General features: G+C 47.5%; 1 protein-coding gene and 1 long non-coding RNA gene across 12 annotated transcripts in view; one reads left to right on the top strand and one right to left on the bottom strand.

Moving 5' to 3' along the window:
• ep300b (EP300 lysine acetyltransferase b) overlaps positions 1–24,331 on the bottom strand; it is a 28,018-nt gene extending 3,687 nt beyond the window's left edge. The window contains exons 1-30 of one of the 11 annotated variants that reach the window (XM_078084672.1): positions 21,870–24,331; positions 19,390–19,979; positions 18,251–18,427; positions 17,237–17,534; positions 16,701–16,814; positions 16,289–16,531; positions 15,738–15,843; positions 15,497–15,625; positions 14,897–15,035; positions 14,609–14,792; positions 14,262–14,339; positions 13,707–13,786; positions 13,442–13,594; positions 11,801–13,285; positions 11,255–11,494; positions 10,911–11,106; positions 10,544–10,695; positions 8,474–8,716; positions 7,873–7,961; positions 6,739–6,849; positions 5,856–5,912; positions 5,672–5,749; positions 5,126–5,193; positions 4,412–4,562; positions 3,180–3,440; positions 2,913–3,078; positions 2,347–2,514; positions 2,096–2,257; positions 1,260–1,541; positions 1–1,039 (exon numbers count right to left, since the gene is read on the bottom strand). The exon at positions 1–1,039 is cut by the window's left edge and continues 3,687 nt beyond it. In XM_078084672.1, the coding sequence (XP_077940798.1) occupies positions 1–1,039; positions 1,260–1,541; positions 2,096–2,257; positions 2,347–2,514; positions 2,913–3,078; positions 3,180–3,440; positions 4,412–4,562; positions 5,126–5,193; positions 5,672–5,749; positions 5,856–5,912; positions 6,739–6,849; positions 7,873–7,961; positions 8,474–8,716; positions 10,544–10,695; positions 10,911–11,106; positions 11,255–11,494; positions 11,801–13,285; positions 13,442–13,594; positions 13,707–13,786; positions 14,262–14,339; positions 14,609–14,792; positions 14,897–15,035; positions 15,497–15,625; positions 15,738–15,843; positions 16,289–16,531; positions 16,701–16,814; positions 17,237–17,534; positions 18,251–18,427; positions 19,390–19,979; positions 21,870–21,963 (7,333 nt within the window). In that variant the 5' untranslated portion in view covers positions 21,964–24,331. The remainder of the gene's footprint in view (positions 1,040–1,259; positions 1,542–2,095; positions 2,258–2,346; positions 2,515–2,912; positions 3,079–3,179; positions 3,441–4,411; positions 4,563–5,125; positions 5,194–5,671; positions 5,750–5,855; positions 5,913–6,738; positions 6,850–7,872; positions 7,962–8,473; positions 8,717–10,543; positions 10,696–10,910; positions 11,107–11,254; positions 11,495–11,800; positions 13,286–13,441; positions 13,595–13,706; positions 13,787–14,261; positions 14,340–14,608; positions 14,793–14,896; positions 15,036–15,496; positions 15,626–15,737; positions 15,844–16,288; positions 16,532–16,700; positions 16,815–17,236; positions 17,535–18,250; positions 18,428–19,389; positions 19,980–21,869) is intronic. The other 10 variants (XM_078084674.1, XM_078084675.1, XM_078084677.1 and 7 more) reach the window with 10 other exon arrangements.
• LOC120827422 (uncharacterized) lies at positions 3,440–5,086 on the top strand. Its single transcript, XR_005713406.2, has 2 exons — positions 3,440–3,834; positions 4,276–5,086. It is a non-coding gene; the product is annotated as an uncharacterized LOC120827422 (long non-coding RNA).
• Positions 24,332–25,957: the final 1,626 nt, after the last annotated feature.

Below are 25,957 nucleotides of genomic sequence, written 5' to 3'. Positions count from 1 at the left end.
TTTCTACTGCTGCTGGCGGTGGACCAGAGGGGGGCTGTTGTTGATGCTGTGGAAGGGAAGGATGGCCCTGGCCAGCAGGTTGCTGGCCCCCAACATTTCCAGCCATGACGGCGCCACCAAGCTGCTGTTGGGGAGGCGTTGCGGAGCCAAGGATCGGTTTGCCCTGGGATTGATGTATTGGCGATGAGCCCGGGGGTCTGTTGGCATATTGAGGCAAATTGTTGGGGTGCTGTTGGAGCTGTTGAGGCTTGGACCCTGCTCCCCCATGCTGCTGGACCTGAGAAAGCATCTGCTGCTGATGTTGCGGAGAGCCCATCATCCCCCCGGGCCCGCCTCCTCCACCCGCCATCTGCGGGAACTGGTGGTTAAGAGAGTGTTGAGGGGGCATGCCACTTTGTGGGGGCATTCCACCTTGCTGATGTTGCTGCTGCTGCTGCTGCTGAACCCCAGGTCCAGGACCCATTCCTTGCTGTGTGCCTGAAGGCATGGTCTGCGTGGGGGTCTGGGGTGTTGGCGGCTGTGTTCCACCAGACGTTGGGGTACTGGGTGGCGATGGAAGTCCTACCATGTTTCCCCCTGGCTGCCCCACCCTCTGCATGCTGGCCATCCTCCTCCTTAACATCTGGGCCTGCTGGAGCCGGTGCTGCAGCTGCTGCTGCCGGAGCTTCTGCTTGATGTTCAGGCAGAACGGGACGGGACATTTGTTCTCCTGACAGTGTTTGGCATGGTAGCAGCACAAAGCAATCAGCTGCTTGCAGATAGGACAGCCGCCGTTCGTCTTGCGCTTGCAGCCTTTGGTGTGCTGAACAACACGCTTCATCTTCTGGCAGGACGGCAGGGAGCAGTTGGCGTTGCGACACTGGCAGGCGTGGACCAGTGACTGGATGCAACGCTGGATGCTGAGGCGGCGAGAGTCTCCGGGACTCTGGGTGGCTGCCGCCGCCTGGTTGTTGCTGTCGTCGTCCAGTCCGAGCCCCAGCTTATCCATCTTGTGCTCGTGCCCTTTAGTGTTGTAGCAGGTGATGCACAAGTCATAGTCCTAGGAAGGAAAAAAAGAGGGATTGAGGTTTAATTCCCCATCCAAGTGCAGGATTAAATAATGTGCAACTAAATGAGTCAAATTAGTTTTTAATGCATCAAATTTGGTGCAGTTCGACATGCAATGGATGAGCATAAAAACCCCTTCCGGTTGACATCATGCTGACCATTGAACTACAAAAAGGAGAAAAAAACTGATCCAAGGGAGTCCTGATTCTCACCTCGCACACAGTGCAGTGGAAGCGGGTCTCCACATGGTGTTTACACTCATTGCAGGTGTAGACAAAGCGGTCCTGGCTCTGGTTGTGCAGCTCCACCAACATACACATGGAGCTCCACTTGGACCTCCTGAGCGAGCTGAACTCCAGATGCTTGTCCCTGGCCAGAGTTAAGAAGGCATCTCGGCCGTCCATGAGGTCACAGGCCATGAGGGGGTCAGGGTCAGTGATGGGGGGCAGCGAGTTGGCAGTGGGGCCAGCGATGAGTCGGATGACAAAGAAGACCTAGGGATTTGAGTGTAGAGGGTCAGCTTTAAGAGGTCTGATTCAGGCACGGCTCGCACAGAGAAATTAGAATTTAAATGAGCATACATTTAGAAAAATGTATCAAATTACTACCTTAAAGTAGCTTGACCTACTGTCAACAGGCTCCACAGAAATCAGATTGAATACTGAAGGTCTCATGTATTAATATATAATTTTTCCATAGTTGAATGTTTGGTCACCTTGGCTTCTAGGTTACCTTTATCAAAATGTAAAAACAATAGATAAATATCTATGTGATTCTGCCACGGCAAGCAACCCCTTTCACATACAAGAGTCATGCGACTTTGTAAGTTAAAAAATAAATAGATAGAAGAATCATCTGAAATTGTTTGTCCGCAGTCCGTAAAGGACGTCCAGTTATATGCTGTACCTGCTCAACAATAAAACAGCAGTAACAGATTCAGCACTGACGGCCGCCAAAGTCGATGTAATAACAAGTCAGCTTAAGGTTCTTATGCCATATAATCCAATGCAAGAGGAAGAAGCTATTGCTGCAAATGAGACTTTCATACCTCCTTATGTTTCTCCATGGTGGCGTAGAGTTTCTGGGAAAGGTCATTGGAAACATTGGGCATCCCTGGTTTCTTCTTATTGGCTCGGCTCATGCTGCTCTTGTTCTTGCTTGTCTTTTTATTGTTCTTCTTTTTGGCATTCTTGCTGTCTCCTTTTGTGATCTGAAAGGTTTAAAATGGCAATGACATGAAAAAAGCCCAAAAAAAAAGAGCCTCGAGGTGATGAGATATTAGATTCCTACTCTACTCACGTCTGTGCTCTCATTGGAGGTACTGTTCTCCTCCCTCTTCCTCTCCTCCTCCTCCTGCTCCAGCTCCTTGATGCTCTCCTCCAGCACGTTGGGCCAGAAGTCGCCCTCAAAGTACGGCAGCTCCTTGGCGCTGGTCAGCCGGTCCTCTGTGGCTTGCTTGAAGACGTCCTGAGGGGAAGCAGAGACGAGGGGTCAAGTGCTTGGAGAGACTAATGTCTTCATAAGCCATTTTTCCAAAACAACAGAAAATAAACACTGGTTCAGTTTATTCTTGAGCATAGAAAACTGTGGTTGGTTGTTCGGTTCAGTAGCTTTTCTAGGTCTTCTGATGATCTTCATTGTTTGCCCAGTGGTCATATAGTTGTACATACATTTTTGTACAACTAAAGAACTAATGAAGTTAATGAAAAACTAACGAATTAAAGTTGTGAAATTATATTTCTCAAATAATAAGACTGACAAAAGTCTTCATGTTGTTTAAAAGTTTGACATTTATATTGTGGACGAGTCAACGTCTCAAGGGACATTTACTGATATTATTTCTGCCATGACAAAAGTGAAATCACCTTGTAATCGTGGACGATGCGCTCAGCAACCGCCTTGTCCAGCATCTTCTTGTACCATTCCTGCAATCGTTTAGGCTTGGGGATCTTCTGGTCCATCGGGTGACAATGGAAGATGTAATCGTCCCCTTCACTAGGTGGACAGGCCCAGATATGACCCGTTGTGTACCTGACACCGGGAGACAAGTCAGAATTATTAGAAACAGAAGTAAATTGCTTCCCTTCATTCCACCTGGAGCAGCGCCCTGAACACACGGCCTGGTGTCTTACCCTTGTCTCCTGACGTACTCCAGGTAGCCGATCAGGATCTCGTGGTAGACGCCAGTCCGGATTTGTCGCGGTTGGAAGAAGTGCACGCTGTCCAGGTAAGAGATGTACACTCGTCTCTGATTGGGGGGCGGGCAGTCCGAGCCGTACTCCTGAACGTGCATGCCAAAAAAACACACATCTGCTCCGTCGATGTCCTCGAAAGCGAACAGGGCTTTCATCCGGTAGGGGAAGGAGGCGCACATCTCTCCACTGTCAACAAACCTGCAGGGAAATGAGAGAACACACCTTGGGTGAGGTAAACCGCTATGGAGTCCAAGAAATGTCATCAACCTCCCGGCTACGTCGCCCATAATGTTTAATCCTCTGACAAAACTAGGTCACATGGGGAGGTGTGCAGAGGTGTGTCGACAACTGCCCACATGCTTCTAAAGAGTCAGAATTTTTAACTAATCAAGTCGCAAGAGTCACAAGGAAGTTGACTGAATGTGTTGCAGATATCCGCTGGGGCTCGGTCCAAAAAGCACGGCACCGAATGGATTTGGAAATTAGTGCAACAGTTGAAAGGTTTATGAATATTTAACATGTTTTGTGTTCAAATTGGCCACAGTTCGACACAGGACATCAGATGAGCAGTTCTCCAGATATGCGACAGAAGGTGAGCTAGATGTGGTATTAATGTTGGCATTTTGTAGTCAACACCAACTGGTGGGTTATTGCAAATGAGTTTTTTTTTAAAAGTCATTAAAACGAAACCATTATTTCATTGCTGTAGCAATGGTTGGTCTCAAACTGGGATGTTGAACTGAATCAGATTGATGCCTCTGGAACTAAACGTGTGCGCTGCCAATATGCGTTAATGCCCCAACAGCGTTTAAAATATTATTATTAATAAACTAACACTGCATTCAGCTACTTGTCAGACTTCACTGTTACCTGCTCCACCGTGGTCAACCAGCTGTTGCCTGGCAACAACAACAACCACCACATGCATTTGTTTTTGAATTGGAGTGGAGGACCTAACGTCATCAATATGAATGTAGCAATTAGAAGACTGTGTGAACAAAAAAAAAAAAGTCATTGCTTTCTCAACCCGCAGCTCTATCAGCGTTTCCCCAGCAACAGCAGACATCCACTGGAGTTTCCTCTAAATACACTCTGCGGTAGTCCGCCGCCGTAAGCGGTAACTCGAGGCAGTAGAGGAGGCGCCCTGCTGCGTCAGTGACATTGATTACCTGGACTTCATGCCCGGCTTGACCTCGACCACCTTGTCTGACACGTGGACCACACGGATGGTGACGTCGCCAGAATCCGGGATGTTCTGCCGCTTGATGTAATCGTTGACTCGTGTCTCCAAATAGCACCCCAACTTGGTATGGGGAAGTCCTGCAAAGGACAGTAACGAGTATGAGTAAGAGAGAAGACGGGAGACGTGGAGTCTTTGTGTTCATGGTCACTAAACGTGGCCATTTTATAAACCTCACCAGCCTCTTCAAGAGCTTCTCAGAGCGCTACGGGTGGAGTACATGTCGGACTGTATGCAATATGGATTTAAAAGGAATCCAGCCCTGCTCTGTGCAAAAACCCACTACCAGCATCTCTATAGCTCACAAATTAACACGTTGATATAAGCTGCACGAAATCTGAAGCCTAAAACCAACATGTTGTGGTGTTGGAGGACTTATGGGCCAGAACATTTCTGTGCCAGGCCTCTGGCCATCTTATCATCAAAAATGTTTTTTTGTCAATATGTTGAACGATTCCATTTTATATACTATAAATGGGCCTCATTTAAAAGAACAATAACAAAATGCTTCATCACAATTGTAGTAAGGAGGGGAGCGACTAGCAACAAAGATGTTTGAAATGCCATCAATAAAGAAAAAAAGGGATGACAGCAAAAAAAGAAAGCGGGAAATGAGCCGGCAGATTAGCGACACTACACTTACTTTTGGATGCGTATTTGTTCTCTTTCCGCGTCTTGTTAGCCTTTTTGAGGCAGTTGTCACATACAAAGCTGTGGTTAGTGAGAAAGCAGAGAGCAGATGGTTAAACTAGCAGGTTACCATCCGCACCAATGACAGTTATCGAGTGGCTTTAATCATGTCAGTCTTCCTTTCCTTAAACAGCGTTAATGACCAATATTGCTTTTAATATCATTCAGTATGCACATGAAGAGATATAAAACATTTAGAAATGAGAGCACTGTACATTACATTACTTTGTCTTTGTGTGTATTTGTAGACATTTTCCTTTTCAGTGCAGACGTAATGATCAGGACTCTCTCAGATTCAACATGTTGAACAGTTGGCGCTCTGTGCGATCTTAAACTGGCAGCATTTATACAGCTGGAGGAGTTTACGGCTGTACTTTCCCAGCATCATTATATACGTTTTGGATGATTCTAAAGCTTTTTAAGGAAAACAAAAAGGCTTCATTTATTTTCAGGAGGCAACCGCGCCACAGAATGTACAAGAGTGTGAAAACTGACTCACCCCAACGGCCATATGGTGTCATGATGCAAGACACAGATCTGGTGCATTTTGCGACCGCAGTCACCACATTCCACAAGCCTGAGTAGAGGGAGGACGGGAGACAAAAGACGGACAACATCTCGAGTTTAGTTTACAGAAATGGTGCAAATGAAGTCTGAATGAGAAAGTAAAAGGGTGCACGTACAACTCAGGGTCGAGTGTGTCATTCTTCTTTCTTTGAAACTGGTCTTTGTTGATGGACCTTTGGGAAATATCAGAAAACAAACCGCTGTAAGAGTCACAACAAGGTAATCACCTTTACACTGCAGGCTGTGTGCAGAATACAATATCCTCAATTCAGAAAATGAATGTAGGAATTGATAACATCTCCACTGGCTAAATAGTTCATTGCTAAATATCGTTATTCTGGTTGTTAATTCCAACCGTTAAATAAGGGATACAAACTTGTCTTGTGTTTAAATGACTTTATGCACCAAACCATTAGTAGTATTCTAGATTGCTGTTGTCGGAGCAGAAAGCAGCGTTTCCCCAACCTTTATATCAGGGGGGCACCAGTGGACAGGCTACTACTAAAAAGGTATTTGATTTTAATAGAAAAGTAAGTCCACTACCACCTATAGAAACAGATTCCAAATACATGCGCCCCACACAAGAGGTGTGCTCTCAAGTTTGCTTTTTGAGGGAACATAAAAAAAGGGTCAAACCCAATGTTAAAGGGTTTGTGCAAACTTTAAATTGTCATTTTTTGTTCCCATGTGAGGTTATAGATAAAGAAGTCAAATGAGAATCAGACTTAAAACGTTATACCTTCACTAGTTATTTATGCTTTTGTTGTCCTTATACCTCTGGGATAACAAAAGTTCCCCTCTGCGGAGGAATAAAGCTGTGTTTTATCTGAACTGTTAATTCCTGTTTTGTGGTCTTTTCTAACAACTCTTACAAGCTTCTAATGGCAGAATTGCATAAAATCTTGACAAGCATCACTCGACACCATGAAAGTGTCGAGTGCTGTGCGCTGTGTGTCATTGTGTGTGCGTTGTGTGTGAGAAGAGTGTGGTGGTACTCACGTCTGAGGCTGGGAGGGGTCGTCCCCCAAGGAAACACTCTCGCTCTGGATTTCGTTGAAACACTTCTCACAGAAGTGGTACCTGTCAGCAAGAAGCCCATATTTTGGTGAACTACACCGTTCGTCATCAGCACAGCCAATCACAGAGCGGGCACGGAGAAGCAGCCGCCAATCAGGGCAGGGCGGGACAGGCCAGGGGGCGGACACACAGGAGAAGGCAGTGGGCAAGGTGGGTCGTCGCCAGGAGGAAGCAGCCAATCGTGATGCAGGGTTTTTGTGTGGGCGGGTGTTTTGATTTTGCGCGTAAATTTTGGAGTGGATGATTGGTCACACCAAAACAGGCCAATGCAGACATCAAAAGCGTTAACAAAGGAAGGAGAGAAGGGAAGAAGGGGAGGGGAGGGGGGGCGTAGATGGGGAGAGGGAAGTCAAAATGAACATTTAAAAAAAGCGTGAAATAAATTGTCACAGGTCAGACGGAGACAATGGAGGGGACAGAGGGAGGGACAAGATGTGAACAACAACCAACAGAGGACAGAGAGCCAAGGCAAAGCAAAGATTAGCGTCAGACGTTCAGTGGTAAACAACAACAACAACAACATTACAGCAACATGAGAGACCACTAGGAGCTGTGGAGGAGGAAGAGGGGAGGGGGGGGGGGGGGGGGGGTACAAGTCTCCGAACATGAAAGGGTGGACGAGAAAAAAATAAAATAAATGGCAAGGCAACAGACCCATCATCCTTCTAGTTCATTTATAAAGTGGGAACCTGCCTTCTCTTCATTTCTGTCAGAAAGTGCAAGCAGTCGTGCGTTTGTGCGCGTACATTTACTCAGAGGGAACAATGAGATGACAAATAAAAGCGCAAACGCTGAAGAAGACAGGAGCCCACTTTATGAATGAGCACATAATGAAAATAAAAACAGTGAGCTATGAGGATGGTGCCAGGGTAACCATTTGTAGCCAAATTAAAACTCATCTGCGATTTCACAGAGGAAATGGAATCATTGCGCAAAGAACAAAACACGCAAGCTGCCTTTTCACAACAAAATGTCTAAATGTCCATAATACTATGAAGTGTGTGTGTGTGTGTGTGCGCGCGCGCGCTTGTGTTCCAATGTGCCGAAAGCCCTTACCTGTTCTGGTAGCTAAAATAGGCAGCGTCACGTTGGATGGTGCATAATTGTTTTCCATAGCAGCAGAGAGTTTGTGGGGAAAACTCAAACTGCAACAATAAAGAGATGAAAAGAAAAAGTTGGGTTTTTTAGACAGAAGAAACATTGACACCACACACACACAATTATTGATCCCCACTCCCATTCATCCATCCTCTGAAACACCAATTTACTCGTTTTGGATCTTGGAGCCGTTGCCAGGCAACAACAGCAAACTCTAGAGATTCAGACACTTAAATAGACAATGTTGTTTTTAGATTTCAGTTTTTGCACAGATTCAACAAACAATATGATATTATAGGATATAAACCTAATGAGCTCTGAAGGTGCTAGTAGGAGGATGATGTTACCTTTGGACAGAGCCAGAATAGCAGTATTCAGTCATTATGCTAAGCTAAACAGCTAACGCTTAATCAGAAAGCAGACCTGCAATCATTTTCTAAACGTATTTACAAAACTATTAATTTAAACCGGAAGCTGACCAGAGATACGCTTAATGAAATAAGACTAGTGTTGAGTTTAAGAAAAGAAGGAGACAAAAATAGAAAAGCTCCCTCCTCACCTTCCTCCCACAACAGTATCCCAGGCCCTGCATGACGGAGTCGATCTCCGACTCAAACACCTCTGCCAGCTTGGAGCAGTACTTGTAGACGCGGGACGTCTTGCGGTTGTACAGCCAGGCGTTGTTGAACATCAGCCAGATGTCCTCCACGTACTGCCAGGGCTCTTGGTACTGTCCCGTGTCCAGCTTCCGCTTGATGGTCGACAGGTCCATGGGGTTCTTCACTATGTCAAAGTAGTCCTGCTTAGGGAGCACCGTCGTCGGGATCAGAGTGATGGGCCGAGGTGACGTTGCAAACGTTCGGAGGGGAAGCGCAGCGATGCGGCGGGAGGGTTTGGTCGTCCGAGGGCACCGGGGTGAAAAAAGGTGGGGAAGAAGAGTATGACAGTCATCATCAAAGTTGTGGTGAGCAGGTGAAGGTGTGACGAGTCAACCAGGCGGGACCAGAGCGCGGAGAGAAGCGCGTGCGGGGAGACGACAGGGAGTGCAGCACTGCGGAGAAGAAGGTTCGCGTGCGAACAGAGAGAGACGTGACAACTTCTGCCCTCCGGCTCTCAAGCGCCTACGTGTGAACGACGACCAGGCGACCTGCCGCTCAGAGATTCTACTTTACACACACCTCCTAAAAGCTTCCTTTTAATTTTTGCCACACTGCACTTAACCACTGTCCAACATCTGGATGTGTCTGCAGAAAGTTCTAAAGCAAAAAAAGCTTTCAGGCGCAGAAAGCGGTTTGGGTGCAAAACCAGGAAAATCAGCCGCGGCAACGGCAGACAGAAATGAACCGTTTTTAAGCAGCAGCTAGCGCGGTTGGCAGTAACAGCGCCGACAGCATAAGTGGTGACGTGAGCGTAGTTGAAGCCAACAGCAAATGTACAAGGACAGGATGAGTCTCCGGGTCGTTCTTCTTTTCCCGTTGCCTGCCTTTCCGCTTCTTCTCTCAAACTAAAGCGCCGTTTGAGAAAACTAGCGGTTAAAGTGGTCACGGGAAAGAAAGAGCATTTTTGGAGATCCAACCAGAAACATACGAGGAGGTGGTGCGAGTTTCAAAGAGCAGAGTCCATCTCAGTGTCACGTGGCAACAACTGTTAAGAAATCCCAGATCTCTGAATGAAACCACGGGCGTTAAGAAGCAGGTAAGTCACACTACAAGGTCTACCTACAGCGAGGCGCACGTCACCGCTTTGTTAGAAACGGTCACTGAGAGTGTGTCTGAAAAAGTGAGTTGTTAAATTAAACAACATTGGAAAGTCGCATCACTTGACTGTGGCGGTTCCTGTAGAGAGGTGAGCCAATAGCCTGCTGCTCACTCATCACTGCTCAAAAAATGGCATCATTTTTCCCTTCTTGATTAAGGAGTGGAGCTGTATGCAAGAAGATAAGTCTTAAGTCCTCTTTCCCCCCCCAATTTGGACGTAATGAGGGTAAAAGTTATTGTCCCACCTCTACACACCGCCCACCAACACTACTACTGGTGAGGAACTGAACTAGAAAGCTAGCAATGGGATGAAGACTACAAAAAACACACACAAATGTGATGTCAGAAAGCAAAGGTCACATAAATTAAAGTGATAAATGAAAGCAACTGGCTCATGAACTGTTAGCTTTAAGCAATTCATCTCCATCCTTTGCTTACGAAACGCAGTGCTGACATGAACCATTGTCTCCATGTTGTATTTGGAGTCATTACTCTGATGGATGCTTATGTTACGCAATACTGTATCTTTCTACAAAATCAAGTGAATCAATGACAAAGAATGTCAATTTGCTTTTATCATTTACTTTTTGCCGATCACTTCCATGAAAGTAAAAAGAAAATGTCCAAAAGAGTCACTGCTTTGATTTACAAAGACAACACACACTTTTTGGGATCGTTATTCTTAACTTCTGACATGCAATGGTAGAAAAATCAACTCAAGAATTAAAGAAACTGGGAGCAGATGTATACAATGAATGGAAACCATGACAAAAAGGAGACAAAATAGAAAAGATGAAAAGGGAAAAAACAAAAATAAAAAGCTACGTTTTCAGAGGAGTTGAAGCAAAATGGCAGCCAGTGCAGTCCCTTACCAGGTTAGTTTTGTTACTAGTTCGAATACGTACGGGTATTCCCAGTAACTGGGGGTCCACCGGCTGACGGAAGGGAAGGGACTCGGGGTCCTGCCGGTACAAAGCCTCCAGGGTGGGCATCAGAGCCTGACGCAGCTCCTCCGGCTTAAAGACTGGGAGAAATGGCAGAGAGGAAATCAAATGCGGAATGAGAAGAGATTTAGAGGTGGAAGGTTAAAAGGGGAGGAGATGCAGGGGAACAAATTACAAGGAGGTTTCTGGTGCATTTAATCTACACTCTCGTCGTTCGTTTAGTTCACGCAGACATTTTGTTCATGTGGATGATGACAGGCGTCGACGACTATTAGAAATCAACGACAGAACTTACTTTTCTTCTTGCTCTGAGCGCTGGCTGGGGAGCTGCTGTTGGATGCTGATCCTGCCCCATCCTCTTCCTCTTTGGGCTCTTGCTTCACCTCCGGCTTCTTGTCTTCCCCCGTTGCTACCGACGATGAAGCCGAGAATGAAGACGTGTCCATGGGCTCGCCTTTACACCCGTCTCCCGACGGCTTCTCTTTCTTTATCTGAGAGAAAGATTCAAGTGTCACTACCAGGATTTCCTTATTAACGGGGTTCTGATGAATCTGAATCAAGACATCATTTCAGACATTTCCGTGACGAGGATTTTAAATCGCCACGATACGAACAGTGAGCGGAGGAGGACATTCTTACCTCTGGTTTCTCCTCTGTCTTCACGTCATGCTGACCCTTGCCCATCTTCCCCTTGCCCTCTCCTTCAGTGTCAGCTCCTTCATCCTCATCTTCCTGCTTCTTCACCTCCATGTTGACGTCTTCCTGGCTGGGCGCGGGGCCGTCCGCCTCGGTTAGCTGGGAGCTGGGATTGGCGCTGCTGCTGACTGAGCCGGGAGAGGACACCTGACCCTCTGCTGTCAGAGAAGGCTTCGGAGACAGCTGTGGCAAAAAGACAGATGAAGTGAGGTTTAGAAATTGCGACTAAAATTACATTTTGTTGTTGTTTTGGTAAAACGGACTTCTTGGTCATGTAATTCTTTCTCATTCCATTATTCAAAGTCAAGTAGTTTGAAGCCCTCCCATCTGTTTTTAAAGCATAAACTCTCCCATACCCTTTTCTTCTGTGAAAAAAAAGATCTTTTCAATGAATCTTTGCATGTCTTATTCAATGAAAGGACAGAGAAAAACTAGACTTGCAACTCTGAATATGGCGTAGAAGTGGAATGAGGCTGGTGATCTACTCACTGGGGTCTGCGGCCGTTGCGATGGCACATGGGCATTCTGAGTAGGCTTTGAAGAACCATGACTGCCCTGAGGGCCTGAGGATGCCGAACAGAGCGTCTGCTGTGGAAGCTGCATGGCCTTCTCAGAGTTCACCGATTGCTGCTGTGAAGCTTGTTGTTGCTGTGAAGCCTGTTGTTGCTCCTGTAGTTGTTGTTGCTGCTGCTGCTGCTGTTGTAATGTGTGTTGCTGCTGCTGCTGTTGTAACACCTGTTGTTGCTGTTGTTGCTGCTGCTGTTGTAATGCGTGTTGCTGCTGCTGCTGATGTAACACCTGATGTTGCTGTTGTAGCAAAGCCTGTTGCTGCTGCTGTTGTTGTTGTTGTTGTTGTTGTTGTAACGCCTGTTGCTGCTGATGCTGCTGCGAAGCTTGTTGCTGCTGTAGCTGCTGCTGCGAAGCTTGTTGCTGCTGTAGCTGCTGCTGCGAAGCTTGTTGCTGCTGTAGCTGCTGCTGCGAAGCTTGTTGCTGCTGTAGCTGCTGCTGCGAAGCTTGTTGCTGTTGTAGCTGCTGCTGCGAAGCTTGTTGCTGTTGTAGCTGCTGCTGCGAAGCTTGCTGCTGTTGTAGCTGCTGCTGCGAAGCTTGCTGCTGTAGCTGCGAAGCTTGTTGCTGCTGTAGCTGCTGCTGCGAAGCTTGTTGCTGCTGTAGCTGCTGCTGCGAAGCTTGTTGCTGCTGTAGCTGCTGCTGCGAAGCTTGTTGCTGCTGTAGCTGCTGCTGCGAAGCTTGTTGCTGCTGTAGCTGCTGCTGCGAAGCTTGCTGCTGTAGCTGCGAAGCTTGTTGCTGCTGTAGCTGCGAAGCTTGTTGCTGCTGTTGCGAAGCTTGTTGCTGCTGTTGCGAAGCTTGTTGCTGCTGTAGCTGCTGTTGCGAAGCTTGTTGCTGCTGTAGCTGCTGCTGCGAAGCTTGCTGCTGTAGCTGCGAAGCTTGTTGCTGCTGTTGCGAAGCTTGTTGCTGCTGTAGCTGCTGGAGCTGCTGTAGCTGTTTCTGATGCTGCAGTTGTTGTTGCTGCTGCTGGTGGTGTTGGTGTTGCTGCTGCTGGTGGTGTTGGTGTTGCTGCTGTAGTTGTTGCTGTTGTTGTTGTTGTTGCTGCTGCTGTAGTTGCTGCTGCTGTAGTTGCTGCTGCTGTAGTTGCTGCTGCTGCTGCTGCTGCTGCTGCGGCGCGCTGGGAGTCTGTGGCTGTGGGGTCTGAGATCGGGGTAACGTTGGGGGTGTTTGATGTGGTTGAGGCGTTAAGCTGCGTGCCGGGGAAGGGGAGTTTGTTCGGATGGGTGGGCAGTGAGGGTAGGAGTTGTTCTGGGTGGGGGCCGAGGATGGAGGCATGTTTGTTTGAGATCCAGCACCACTGGCACTACCAGACCCCATGGGGCCGACGGCCGTAGCGGAGCCTGGGGCAGAAGAGGCAGACTGTGCTGCGGGGCTGCTGACTGGGAGCGAAGGCGGCGTCGACATCTGGTTCTGTAGCAGAAGAGTTTTTTACAGAAACGATGAGGAGCAACATCATATGACTAACTGTTGTTTTCAGGTAGATGACTGACTCTTCTTCAAATGCTTTTGCAAATACCCACATTCCCATTTGCCATCAAGCTCCTCTTTACGTCACAAGTCACTTACCGGTGGCACAGCGGTCTGTGCTCCTGGTTGGTTCATGCCAATAGGACCAGAGCCATGTCCAGGACTGGACCCAGGAAACTGGCCCGAAGGGAAGTACTGGTTTTGTAACTGTGTGGCATTGGGCTGACCCATCCTTGCCGCTCCCATACCCATCTGGAAACAAGAGGCGTAAGAAGTCTCAAATGAATAAGGGCATAATTTAAAAGGAAGATGTTCTCGTCAGCACAAAGTAACCTGTGCTTGAGATGGTGACAGTGATACCAACCTGATTCATTGGCGAATTATGAGGAAGAGGAGACCTCTGACCCATCGACTGCATCCCCATCTGAGCAAACTGACTCATTCCTAGAAGGCAAGGAGGACAGAAATAATGCAAGTAAGAGGTGATGAGGTGCTTTCCCGCGAGGGCGGTCGTCTTTATCCGAAAGCCATACCACAATTTGAATGTTGGTAAAAAAGAGTATCGTTCGATTGGTAGGAATTTGAAGACATAACTTGCGATGTGTAATGTAGCTGGCAGGCCGACAACGGAATCAGAGACAAACTCTTGTCATTACCCTTAAAAATGTCCTCGCAGTGACTGTAGCAGAGCAGTGGATAAGCTCGTAGACAGAAATTGAATGTGCATGTTTACATACCGCTAGAAAGTGATTGCCACTCATAATTATCAACCAGGATTGCTTTTAAGCCAACTTTTCTACAACCCAATGCGCCCTTAATCATGTTTTTTCCCTTTAAATCAGGCCGCATTGCTTAAAATATATTAATCAAAGTCTGGCTTCCTTTGACATACTGCCATTTACACTAATCAGGGATGTACCTGGTGGGTTCTGCATCCTGTTGACCATCTGATTGGGTCCAGATGGTCGGACCATGGACGGATCAGCGTGAGGACCATCTGACAGGGTGAAAGAGTTACAGGAATCACCAAAAAAAACCCAGATGACTAAAAGAAGAGACAGTGAGCAAAAGTGCGTGATCTCTTTCACTTTAGAAGTGATCACTTTTCCATGGTGGCTGCATAGATGCATATAGATGTATGGAGTCAAATACCAGGGAAGAGGAACAACACGGACCTAAAGGCTGAGTTACTACTTGTATGGCGGCGGTATAAGTGCATACAGTCATGTGTGGCTACATGCACACTGAAGTGGTACGTTTGCTTACTTGGGGGTTGCCCAGGAGTCATGGGCAGCTGTCCCATGCTGGGAGGCACCTGCGGGGGGCCTGGGGAGACCATGCCACCTTGGCCGGGCATTATGCCCTGCTTCTGGAGTCGTGTCCTTCTCTTCTCCTCCAGCTCCTTTTGGATCTTGTAGATCTTCTCTGCCAGCAGATGGTAGTATTCCGCCTAGAAAGGATAATCACAACAGGGCAAAAATTATTTTATTTCCTCATCCGTTAACTGGAAACTGATGGTAGATCCACAATATTCTGGCTGCATTGGTTACTTACCCTACTATTGGCCGACTCGTACATGTCTCCCTCGACTTTTCGAGCGTAGGCCACCAGGTTCTCCATCCGCCGGTCCTTCAGGGCCGCTGGATCAGGAGTGGGGAAGATGGCCTGCACACTACTCTCACACATGCACAAACAAGAAGGACACACAGGTACAATTAACTTGAGGAAAGAGGACCCCAAATGACATCCAGTACTAAGCATATCTGATGCTACAACCGACACTGCATCCATCCAACACACACCGTATTCCTACCACGGCTGTAGCGCTTAATTCTATCTGTAATTTCTAGTGCTATCCAACTTCTACCTCGCTGTACTGAAATACCTGCATATTTTGTACAGCTCCAAATGTACATGCGCAGTATTTCTCTACCCCCAACCATTTATTCCACATTCTCCTTACAATATAGTTTACCATGTATATAAATACATAAAAGCATCAATACCATTTTTCTACTAATGGTTAGAAGCTAAACTGCATTTCCTTGTCTCTGTTTATGATGCATGTGCAGTCATAATGAAGTTTATTTAATCTAAATCGAATAACATTTAAATGATTTTGTGTGGGCCCCCTGCAAGACACAGCAAACTCACAGCTTGTGGACAAGGTGGTTGCGGAGGTCCTGCGTGATGTCTTCATGCCAAGACTTCCTCATGCCTGCAGCAGAAGGTGGAGTTGCGGTGGGCATGGAGCCCAGGTTCCCTAGTCCATCCGTCAGTAAACTGGGAAAACAATGACAGACAAGGACGAAAGGAGAAAGTGAGACTTCAGCCAATAGGACTTTCTTAAAGTACTTTACACGACAGCAGGCTAAACAGTGAGAATCCCACCTACCTCTGTGCATTCATGTTGCCGTGCAACAGGGCGTTGGGCAGTAGACTGGACTGCTGGTTGGGCGATTGCACTCCCACTCCACCATTCACTCCCATAGAGTTTCCACCTGTAAGCGTTGTAGAGTTGCAGTTATAGAGATTCGTGGGATGGTGTTGATTGTTAAATGCTGACGATGATACCTTGTGCTACCATAAGGCGCATCTTCAAAACAAAACATTTCCAAGCAAAAGATGTGAAGTGTCACAATACAGCTGGAGATTGATTTTTTCCATGTGATGCTAGAGAAGACTAAGTTTAGTGAGTCTGCACAGCTGGAGGAGATCAAGCGTCACTTTCTGACGCTATAAATCCAGCTTGTAAATACCGGTTATCACATTACTTAAGTCCTACACAACCATCCTCTAATGACACCAGAAATGAAAACACGATGGCCATGAAAGAGCCCAAACATCTGCACACCTTTGGGTTGGAGATTATTAATGAACCGCCATGGATTATCCTCGTATTGTGCCAAATCATTTGAAATACGCACAGTGGCGTTAGAAACTGACCCATGGTGTTTAGATTCCTCATTCCAGGCTGACCCTGCAGCCCCTGGCTGGACATGTTCGCCTGTGACGGCTGCGGTGGTATTGCGTTGCCCTGGTAAGTGAGGCCGAGTGCAGCGTAGGCCCTCTCTATGGAGCTGGGGTCCATCTGGTTGGGAGGGTTCAGGTTTGGGGTGTTGGACTGTCCACCAGGAACCCCTGAGCCTAAAGAGTTCACCAAGCCGACTCCTGCACTGTTAACAAGAGCTGTAAAGAGAGGGGGGGGCAGGAGAGGATTATGGGAGGGAAAATAGGTAAGGTGAACACATTTCATTGTAGACAATCTGCAATAATAAAGACAATATCACTTTACTGCTCAAAACACACACACACACACACACACACACACACACACACACACACGAGAAACACTCACACTGCTGATTCCGCTTGTCTCCAGCGTTTTTCAGTGGCAGGCATACAGGACAGTCATGTCGTGTGCAATTCTTCCAATGAGAGATGATCTGTCTGGATGAGGCACAGTGTGCCACTGGGGGGAGAAGACACAGATGTTTGAGAAATGGAAAGAGAAATGGAAGAGAGACGAGAGAAATGAGAAATTGCAACAGGGTGAAGATGAATAATGAGACAAGAAAAAGGATGAGAGGAAGAGGATAAAACTGTCAAAAGTAAGTTTGAGAAGCCAGACACTAAAGTTATTTCAAGAATCAGTTAATTGAATCTACATCTACATGAGAGAGAAAAGGGAAAAGTTATAGTAGAATGGGCTGCTTAGAGGCGAATAACTCATTTTGAGATGATGGAGAAAACTGAGGCAAACCAAGACGGAAATAAACACACAAAGAAAATTAGAGGAGAAATGAATTGCAGATACATGACAACGTTAAACACAGCCTAGTGTTTATGATACAAACCATTAAAGCAGCAATCAGTGTAATTCAACAGACTCACCCTGGCAGGACTTGCCAGCTTGGCAATGAGTCATGTGGTTGAGCACGTTCTTCATGGTGCGGCAGTGGGGCAGGTTGCACTGCCGCACTTCCCCATTGGCCTGCTCCCTCCGCTGGCACTTGTGCGCGTGGAGCAAAAGGACCAACTGCTGTTGAATCAGCTTACGTTTCTCGGGGTCTGCTGTGGGGGGCGCTGCGCCGGGACCAGCCCCGACAGCACTGAGCCCGACCTGGGCGCCTCCCGCTGCCGCCGCGCCGCTGGCGGAGACGCCGCCGACCGGTCCAGGCTGCTGCTGCAGCTGCAAAATAAATCTCTAGTTTCACTACCCGTTCCATTCGGTTGTTTAGAAAAACATTGAATATATAAAAACAGGAATGTCACACAAATGTATCAAGAGTCGTGAGTGAGTCAAAATAAATACCTACATTTGTGACGCTGTCATCACAGAGGTGTAATGAAAAGAAAGAGGGTGCGAGTTGCGTCAGGTAAAACAGAGGATGATCACTCGGAAGGCAACTTGCATTGGGCCACCAACGTGCCAGTAACATTATTATTAAAATGCACTTTGTTCACATGACCTGTGGCTCGCAAGGCAGGCTCAGCACGTTAGATTACATCCAAAAGCCCTCGGAACATATCCTGCCTGGTTTTACACCAACAACACATGTGTCCAACCCCTGTGTGAAGCGGGCGGGATCGTAAACAGGCAACACCTGGAAATTATTGCTTTTGGGCTTCTGACGGTGAATCAACACACTAATCATCTATAGAAGAACTGGACTCTTATTCAAGTGGGACTCTAGAGGTTACTCAACTACATTGAAATAAATGACTGTCCAGAAAAAGCAGCAACGGTTTAAACTTTGATCTGGTTCCATTAAGAACGTAAAAAGAATGATATTTTTTATCTTAGACTCTTTCAGAGACTAGTAAAATACGCAAGCTTAATTTACAGTAGTACAAGAGGCTTCTATGACGGCCACTTGTTCTGGACTAAAACAAAAGGCATCTCACCATCCCGGCCGTGCCCTGACCCGGCGGGGCCTTCTTGTCCATGCTGAACTGCGAGGCCATGCTGTTGGGAAGCGCCCCCTTGTTCTGGAGCTGCGGGCCCAGCCCTGCTCCTGGGAGCCCCTGACCCGACTGGCCATACGGACCGCCATAGGGGCCCGCGTTGGCCATCATACTCATCTAGGGAGCGGGTGTGGACACGGGTAGGAGAGAAGGAAATTCATAGTTTAGAAATTAAAATTGATTACTTATAATTGCCTATGAAGCATTACAATATACTACAGATCTTTAAAAAAAAGAATATATATATATATATAACAATGTACATCAAACTACTTTGGACAGAGTTCTCCTCCAACTCTGTATTGGGCCAAACTATTCTTTAGTTCAAAAGCAGCTCTGCTCAAATGTCAAGTCAGTTGTTGCTGGGAGACTAATAGAGCTTAAACTGCATTGAACAGGGGTAGCAGAAGCACTTTAATGATGCAAATCCTAAAACAAATAACATTATTTAAAAGGTCCTGCGTTTGCTAGGACAGTTATTCAGCACAGTTGTTTGTAGCACTGCGTTCACACCTTAAAACAGGAATATCCTGTGGCAAATTAACAAGCAATGTGGTTAATCACGGAGCGGCCGGTGATGCGGCTGCCAGTCCGACACATAAGCACACTGATCCCCTGCAGCCGCACGCCAGCAGACAGTCGTCTGAAAAGGTGCGTCTGCGATTTGTGACGCAAACTTTCAAATAATGTTAAACTACAACAAGCTCAATAAACGCCACGCGGAGTATTCACATATCCAGCTAGTTTTCAAATGTATATTGTACATTACCATTATTCAATTGAATGAGAAGGCGTGTCCAAACTTTCGATTGGTACTTTACATACGAAGCAGTGTGCTGTAAAAAGGCAAATCTCTAATATTCTCAGAATCGTGTTATATAAAAAAATGTTCCACAACATATCAGATTTAAAAGAAAAAGCAGCTTTATATTTGTTTGGAGACTACGTGTAGGTGTGCCATTCAGCGGGACAGTAAAAACCGTGGTTGTATAAAAGTGCCATTTGGAACCCCGTAGCTTTGGTTAAAAACCTTTAACACAACACACTGACAACCTTGTTCCTGGGTTGGGAGCGCTTACCTTGTTCAGTGCTCCGGGCTGTTGCGGTCTCATTCCCGCCGGACCCCCGTGTCCCATTTGCTGACTGCCCTGCTGCTGTAGGGTCTCCGCCAACAGATTACTACTGTTGCCCATGCCTGCAGCGCCAGGGTAACCCATTCTTGGCGAGCCGTTCATCACCTGGCCACCCATCAGGCCCTGCTGCTGCTGTCCAGTGTTGCCCTTCTGGGCACCCATCATGGCAGCTGCCCGATTGAGTGCCGCCGCCCCTCCAACCATCCCGGCCTGCTGCATTAATCCAGCTTGCTGTTGCTGGCCCTGAGGTCCACCATGGGAGACCCCGACACCCCCCATCATCCCCATGGATGCCCCGGGTGCCGTGCTGTTAGAATTCGGGCCACCCTGCTGTCCCGGTGCTCCGGCACGCAAGAGCTCGGACAGCTGTTTGTGTTTCGTGGCTGCGTCCTGGCCTCCCAAACCAAGCCCTCCCCCGAGTCCACCCAGACTGGTGTGGAGCTGGCTGACATCTCCTCCGTTGGTCAGACCCAGGTCCGAGGAATTGATGAGTTCATCTGGGAGGTCATGCTCCAGGTCAAAGAGCGAACCGAAATCTAGAAGGGGGAGAACAGAACAAAATAATTGTTATACGCCGCTCAGCTCAGCCAGCTAGAAATTCTGCAGGTCTGGTTCCACGCCTGAAAACTATGAGGCAATAGTCTGGAGCCCAAAGCGGGACACTCGTTGCAGCAGCAGTTTCCTCTCACAGCCTGGATCTGTCTCACGGCCATCAGTTTGTGGTTTGACGGGGGGCCAAACACGGAGAGTGGGCGCAGTAGGGTCGGGGTGAGAAGCCACAGGAGTAAACACTGCAGTACCTAGGTAGGTGTGTGTGTGTGTGTATATATATATATGTCATGTGGTGTAAGAAACAGAAGACGTATCGGCGTCATATCCACAGCAATGAAGGGGTGAAATAAGGGAAAGTTGGTACACTCAAATATATTATATTATTATTTCTCTCTATTGGACATTTATTCCAGCATTGTATGCAAACATGAAGTGCTCATGATCATCCTTTCAGTTGGACCAAAATAAATGTGCAGACATCTGTCCAGTGTGCAAACATCTGACTGAAATAGATGTGTTGTATTTTTTTACACCCTGCATTAGGGGGTCAGATACTGTGGGAAATTAAATATGCATTAAACTTGAAATTCACACTAACTTATGTGCTGACTCAGTTGTATGGACACCCATCTTTGCACGGTTAACATAGACATGTACTGTCAAACATACTTGTGTTAGAATACATACTTCCTCTGGTTCAGATGTTGTTTCAGTAGTATGCTACTTATAAGAGGATGCAACAAGAGGGGACGTCGAGAGTCTAGTTTATTGCTCAATACGTGCAAAAAAAAATCGTATGCGACGAAAGTTCGATTCAGTATCGCGTGATTGTGACCGAAACTCCTTTAGTGTTGAACCATTTTGAAAATTTGGGGAAAAGTGCGTCGCGGTGTCACCGTGCAGCCCATCAATGGAGGGTCGTAAAGAACGGGCTTGTCCCGCAGAACAACCGAGAAGCCGAAAACTATTTAAACAAAAGAGTTCAAAAGAAGACGTTTCAGAGACGTCGGCCGATTTCGCCCTTCGGCTGAAACGTTTCAGCGCGGTTAAGAATCGCCCCTCGGCTCGCTCGCTCGGCGGAGCCGCGTTTCGCAACTTTAATTGCGAGTCGAACAATGGCTGATGTACCACAATGGACCACTAAAAACAAGAGTGTCGGCTAACAACACGTGAAGCGCACGACACGCACAGCCCCGCGCGCTGCTGCCGCAACCCCATAACCGGCTGGTGCACGCGAGAAAACGCGCCCCTCGTGTGCACGAACACGTCGAGCCGATAAACAGTGGCCGAATTGATTTGCTAGCCGGCTATCGGGCTCAGCTGAGTCGGACCGGTCATCTACCCCCTAGCTAGCTAGCTAGCTAGCTAGCTCGCTCGGTTACCGTTACTTTCTCCTAAAGCTACTTCGGAAGCGGCACTTTGTCCCCCGCGTCCACGCGGGGCTCGCGACGCGCGACGTTTTAATGTGCGCGCGCCCTCGTGCTCCCATCGGGACGAGTCCCGCACGAGCGAGAACAACTTGAGGCAAACTGGGGTGACTCTGCTCTTCCATTGTTTGGAGGTGGATCTCATAGTTAGAAGCTAACTCGTTAGCCCGTTGAGGCTAACGCATCAAAACATCCCTCCGGGAAAAGTTTCCCCCCCGCCAGCAGCGAAACACCACGTTTACTCCGCAGCAATGCTACTCGTTTTATAAACAAAGCGACGCGTATTTGTGTTTTAAAGCGTGTGTTTAGATGGTGTGTAGCTGTATCGGACCAACTAAGTTGCCGTGCAGCTCTACGGGGACTCGGGAGACGAGTACTCAAAACCCCCAACAGCGAGTTCGTGTTTTATGTGGAGCGAACGTTGAGTAAAGCATGCGGTATATTTACCATTTCCATCACTGGCAGACACCGACAGGGCCGGAGAGGACAGCTTGGGCCTCTTGGCTGAAGGCGGGCCGGACTCCAGGACATTATCGGCCATATTTTTGACGAATTACCCCCCCACCCCTCAAAAAAAAAAAAAAAAAAAGGTAGATTCCACGGAGGTAAAACGTATTTCCTTCACTCGCGTCTCTTGGAGCCCTTTTAAGAAACACTTCTGGTCGTTCCCCCACCGCTCGGGGGACGGTAGGGGAGAAGAGAGCAACGCTGGACTCCTTCCCTCGGAGTTCTCTCCCTCTCTCTCCCTCTCGCTGGGTTTATCCCCCTCTGTGGATATCAGCCCCCCCCTCCGCTGCCGCAGATGGAATTTCTTCTCAGCTTTGAACGGGAGGAGGTGGGAAGGTGGAGTCGGCGAAAAGGGGGCAGCGCGCGGCCCTCTGACAACCTCATGCAGCCGCTCCTGCGACACGAGACCCGTCCCGAGATCCGTCCTCCGCGCCGCGGCGCCCGGTCCTGTCCGCCATAACCGGCGGAGGAAAAAAAATAACAAATCCCGTATTTCAAGTCTGAACGCGATCCGGTGTGTGTGTGTTGGGGGGAGAGGGGGGGGGGGTGTCTCGGTCAGGCCACGGAATCCGATAAACCGTGAGTGTGGTGAACTTCTGGAGGCCGCTCGCTCATGCAACAGTTACGGGAGCCTCGGCTGCTTCCACCGTCTCCCCCACCGGGGCAGACATCTCACTGGACGCGGACCCCGCCGGCTCCCTCGCGGTGCCACACCGAGGAGGCGGTCGACCGGCGATTGCAGACTACCGGTAGTGGTTCTCGATACGATTTAAAGCGTAAAGTTGTACTCTCAGATGCACCACCCACAGGAGGAGGAGGAGGTGGGGGGAAGAGACAACTTCACTGGCTCAACAGTCCTGCTGAAATATGGGAAAGCACCGGATCGAGTCCCGCACTTGCAGTTTACTCAAATTAAAGGAACGTGTACTGCGGATGCGTGTTTCCACGCGTGACTACTCGTGTGCACGTGCATGCTTGGGACTGAAATGTGCACTTTTGAGTGTTCGCGCACGCAAGGCACTGGGTCAGAAAGAACAAGGCTCGTGTTTGCACATTTGGTTGGTTTTTGCGGGCGTTTTTTTTCTTTCTCCGCGCGAGTAAAAACCTCTCGCGTTCGGCGAGGATTTGGCAAAGGTTGTAAATGGATGAAGAGAGAGAAAAAAAAAGTCTTATCAAAAAAATCTCTGCAATCGAGTGTGATGCAGGCTCCGTTTACGGCGCAGTTCTCGAGGGCAATCGCGGCGTTAATTGCCAATCAGCGGACAGTCCGATTGATCCAATTAGTTTTGATTTTTTTGTTGTTGCGGAGGTTACTTATCTTGCGCTCCGCGAGAGCTTCCTCCCCCGGTGTTCGCTCGGTTGAAGCACTTGAAATCTCGGATAAGGAAAAGACAGATGCATATTCCTCCAACACCAACAACAACAACAAAAACAGCCCCCCCGTTACTCACTGGTGGTGCGATGTCTTGGCCGTGCCGGGGAACAGAGAAAGAAAGACACACAGACACCGCCGGAGCGCAGCCGAAGAGCCACAGGCGAAAATGGCATTTAACAAAAAATACACATGACGGTGGGTCGCGAGGAAATTATGGCTTTTTCGGAAGCGGAGAGCTTCTGATCGGCAGACTAATATCAACACCCTCTTAAAAATATTCCGGGCTGACTAAATCCTCTCGTTGACTCTTTGTGATGGAGAATGCCCCCCCTTCGCGTTGATCCTGGCAATTTCCCTCTTCTCTTTCAACCAGCCTTTCTTTCCACCTCTCCCTCCGGCCCGGCAGCAATTTATTTATATAATTGTCTATGCGGATTCTTTCCTTCCTCCGCGACGGACACATAATGATTTTTCATGTTGATGTTTCCCCCCCTTTTCGCAGGTTTTCTGCTCGTGGTAACGCAGAGCCCTCTTCCGCCTCTCCTCCGCCGGCGCTCCGCAAAACACCGCCTTCCTTCAATTACTCCGAGTATTTCCTCCTCATGCATTCATATATATATATTTATATAAATACATATATATATGGATGAATATAAATACATACATATATATATTTATCACCGACTCGGTCTTCCCTCCACTGACTTCCTATCTTTCAGGTGTCGCTTTCGCTCTTGAAAACAAGGACGGGATTTGGCCGCTCTCTTTCCCCCGGTGGGTCCCGGAGAGGCTCCTTCTCTCGGTTATCTCCTCCCGTTTCTGACGGTCTGTCCGAACAAACAAAATGGCGGCTTGTTGTTTCTACTCCTCTGATACGGGGGGAGGGTTGGAGGTACAGCAACATTAGGCGTGAGGGGGAGGAGGGAGCGAGGGAAGACGAGGAGGGAGGGAGGTTGTCTTCGTGAGTGTTCGGGATTGTCCGGAAAGCGGCTCGGCTGCGTGTCGGCGATGGCCGGTTTCCGTCTGTAGGGGACGGTGGCGACACGTTACGCTGGTACCAAACCAGGCGCGACGCTGTGTGCTACTGTTTACTCAACGTGTTAGTAGGACAAAAGGTTTTCTCCCTTCCTGTCATGTTAAAGCACTAGTTGGTGCAGATTATAATTTTCCACACGCGTTATTGCAATATTTTAGTTGTATAATTCAAACAATCCGGGAGTCAAGACGTAAATCAGAGCTCCATCGCATGCACAAAGTATATTTCCTGTCATGATTCAATATAAACACATTAAACAATAATAAAAATAACACTGTAAAAGGATAAATTCTACCCGAGTACATCTTGCTCCATCAACAGGGGTGTTGTTCAGATCCTTGACCACTGTGTAAAAACAAATCCCAAACTGCATTAGATGTTACTCATGATACAATATGAAGTATTATCAGCCAAAGTGCAAAATGGACTTAGTAATATATACTCAGGGAAATGAGAAATGGCTCCTGTGAGTGTTGCCGGTGCACTTAATGTGTCGTGTGTGGATGAATTAGTCGAGCGTATCCATGCAAGTGTTTCCTTATCTCCTACGAGGGTTCAATAAGAGAGGGTTGTGTATGCTGTACAGATTTTAAAGCCCCCCTTTATACTCATTTGTGATATTCAAATGACTTCAAGTCGCTAACACCAAAATATAAGCGAGAAACTATTTTGTCATTTAACTTCTCGACACAAGATATCTCATTCTTCACTGCGAAGTCCATTCTCACGGCTTGTGACCTGGAAGTTACCACATCAGCGTTGCATCCTCAACAATTGTTGCATATGTGCACGTCTTTGGCAAAGAAACTCGCCACATGCAGTAAACAAATATGAAAACAACTTTCTGGTATCAAATCCTTTAAACCACGCTGGTCCACCTCTTGAGAAAAAAATATAAACCATTAAAATGCAGTGTGATCCATTTTGGTCAACAAGACTAGCTCAATGCCACGTGGTGTGAGTTGAAGATAAAACGTTAACGTTTGTATTTTGTGTAAAAGCACACTGTCATGCCATCAACCGTGGATTTAAGAACGTTACGTGTTTGTGAAAATGATTTTCATTCCAAGGTTGTGCCAGAGCAAACAAGAAGAAATCAGCATGCCTCTTTTTCCGCCTCATGGAATGCACCTAAAATTGTGTCAAGAAATAACACATTGCTGTCACGTTGACTTCAGAGTCCCTTTTACAGTTTGCAAATGGAGTCCCCATAAGTATTCAAACACACACGTGTTTGAATATGTTTTTACAACCTCTAAGTCGCTGTTTAACAGATAATACAGCTCTTTAATGCTAGATGCAAAACTTGTCTGACCAGTCACTTGTTTGGCGGTCGTTCATTTCGTGCGGAGCAGGATGCGGTTCAGTAAACGCGTCTGACTTGGTTTGCTGGAAATGGTCGCACACAGTTGTCTTCGGGGTGTTGGTGAGAACCGTGGCTGGATTTTACAAAGAAGCCAAAACAGAAAACCGCCTCAAGCATCTAAAACACCAGAGACACTTTATTCAACTCCCAACACATAAGAAGGATTGACTTAAGATACGTTTAACAGACAATCAAGTGGGAAATACGAACCTGCAGTCTGTGCACTGATATTAAAAGGGTGGTTAAAATGT

This window comes from Gasterosteus aculeatus, chromosome 11 (assembly GCF_964276395.1).
Source record: "Gasterosteus aculeatus chromosome 11, fGasAcu3.hap1.1, whole genome shotgun sequence".
NCBI lineage: Eukaryota > Metazoa > Chordata > Actinopteri > Perciformes > Gasterosteidae > Gasterosteus > Gasterosteus aculeatus.
Note: the sequence above shows the minus strand (reverse complement) of the source record. Positions and strands in the feature narration are given on the sequence as shown.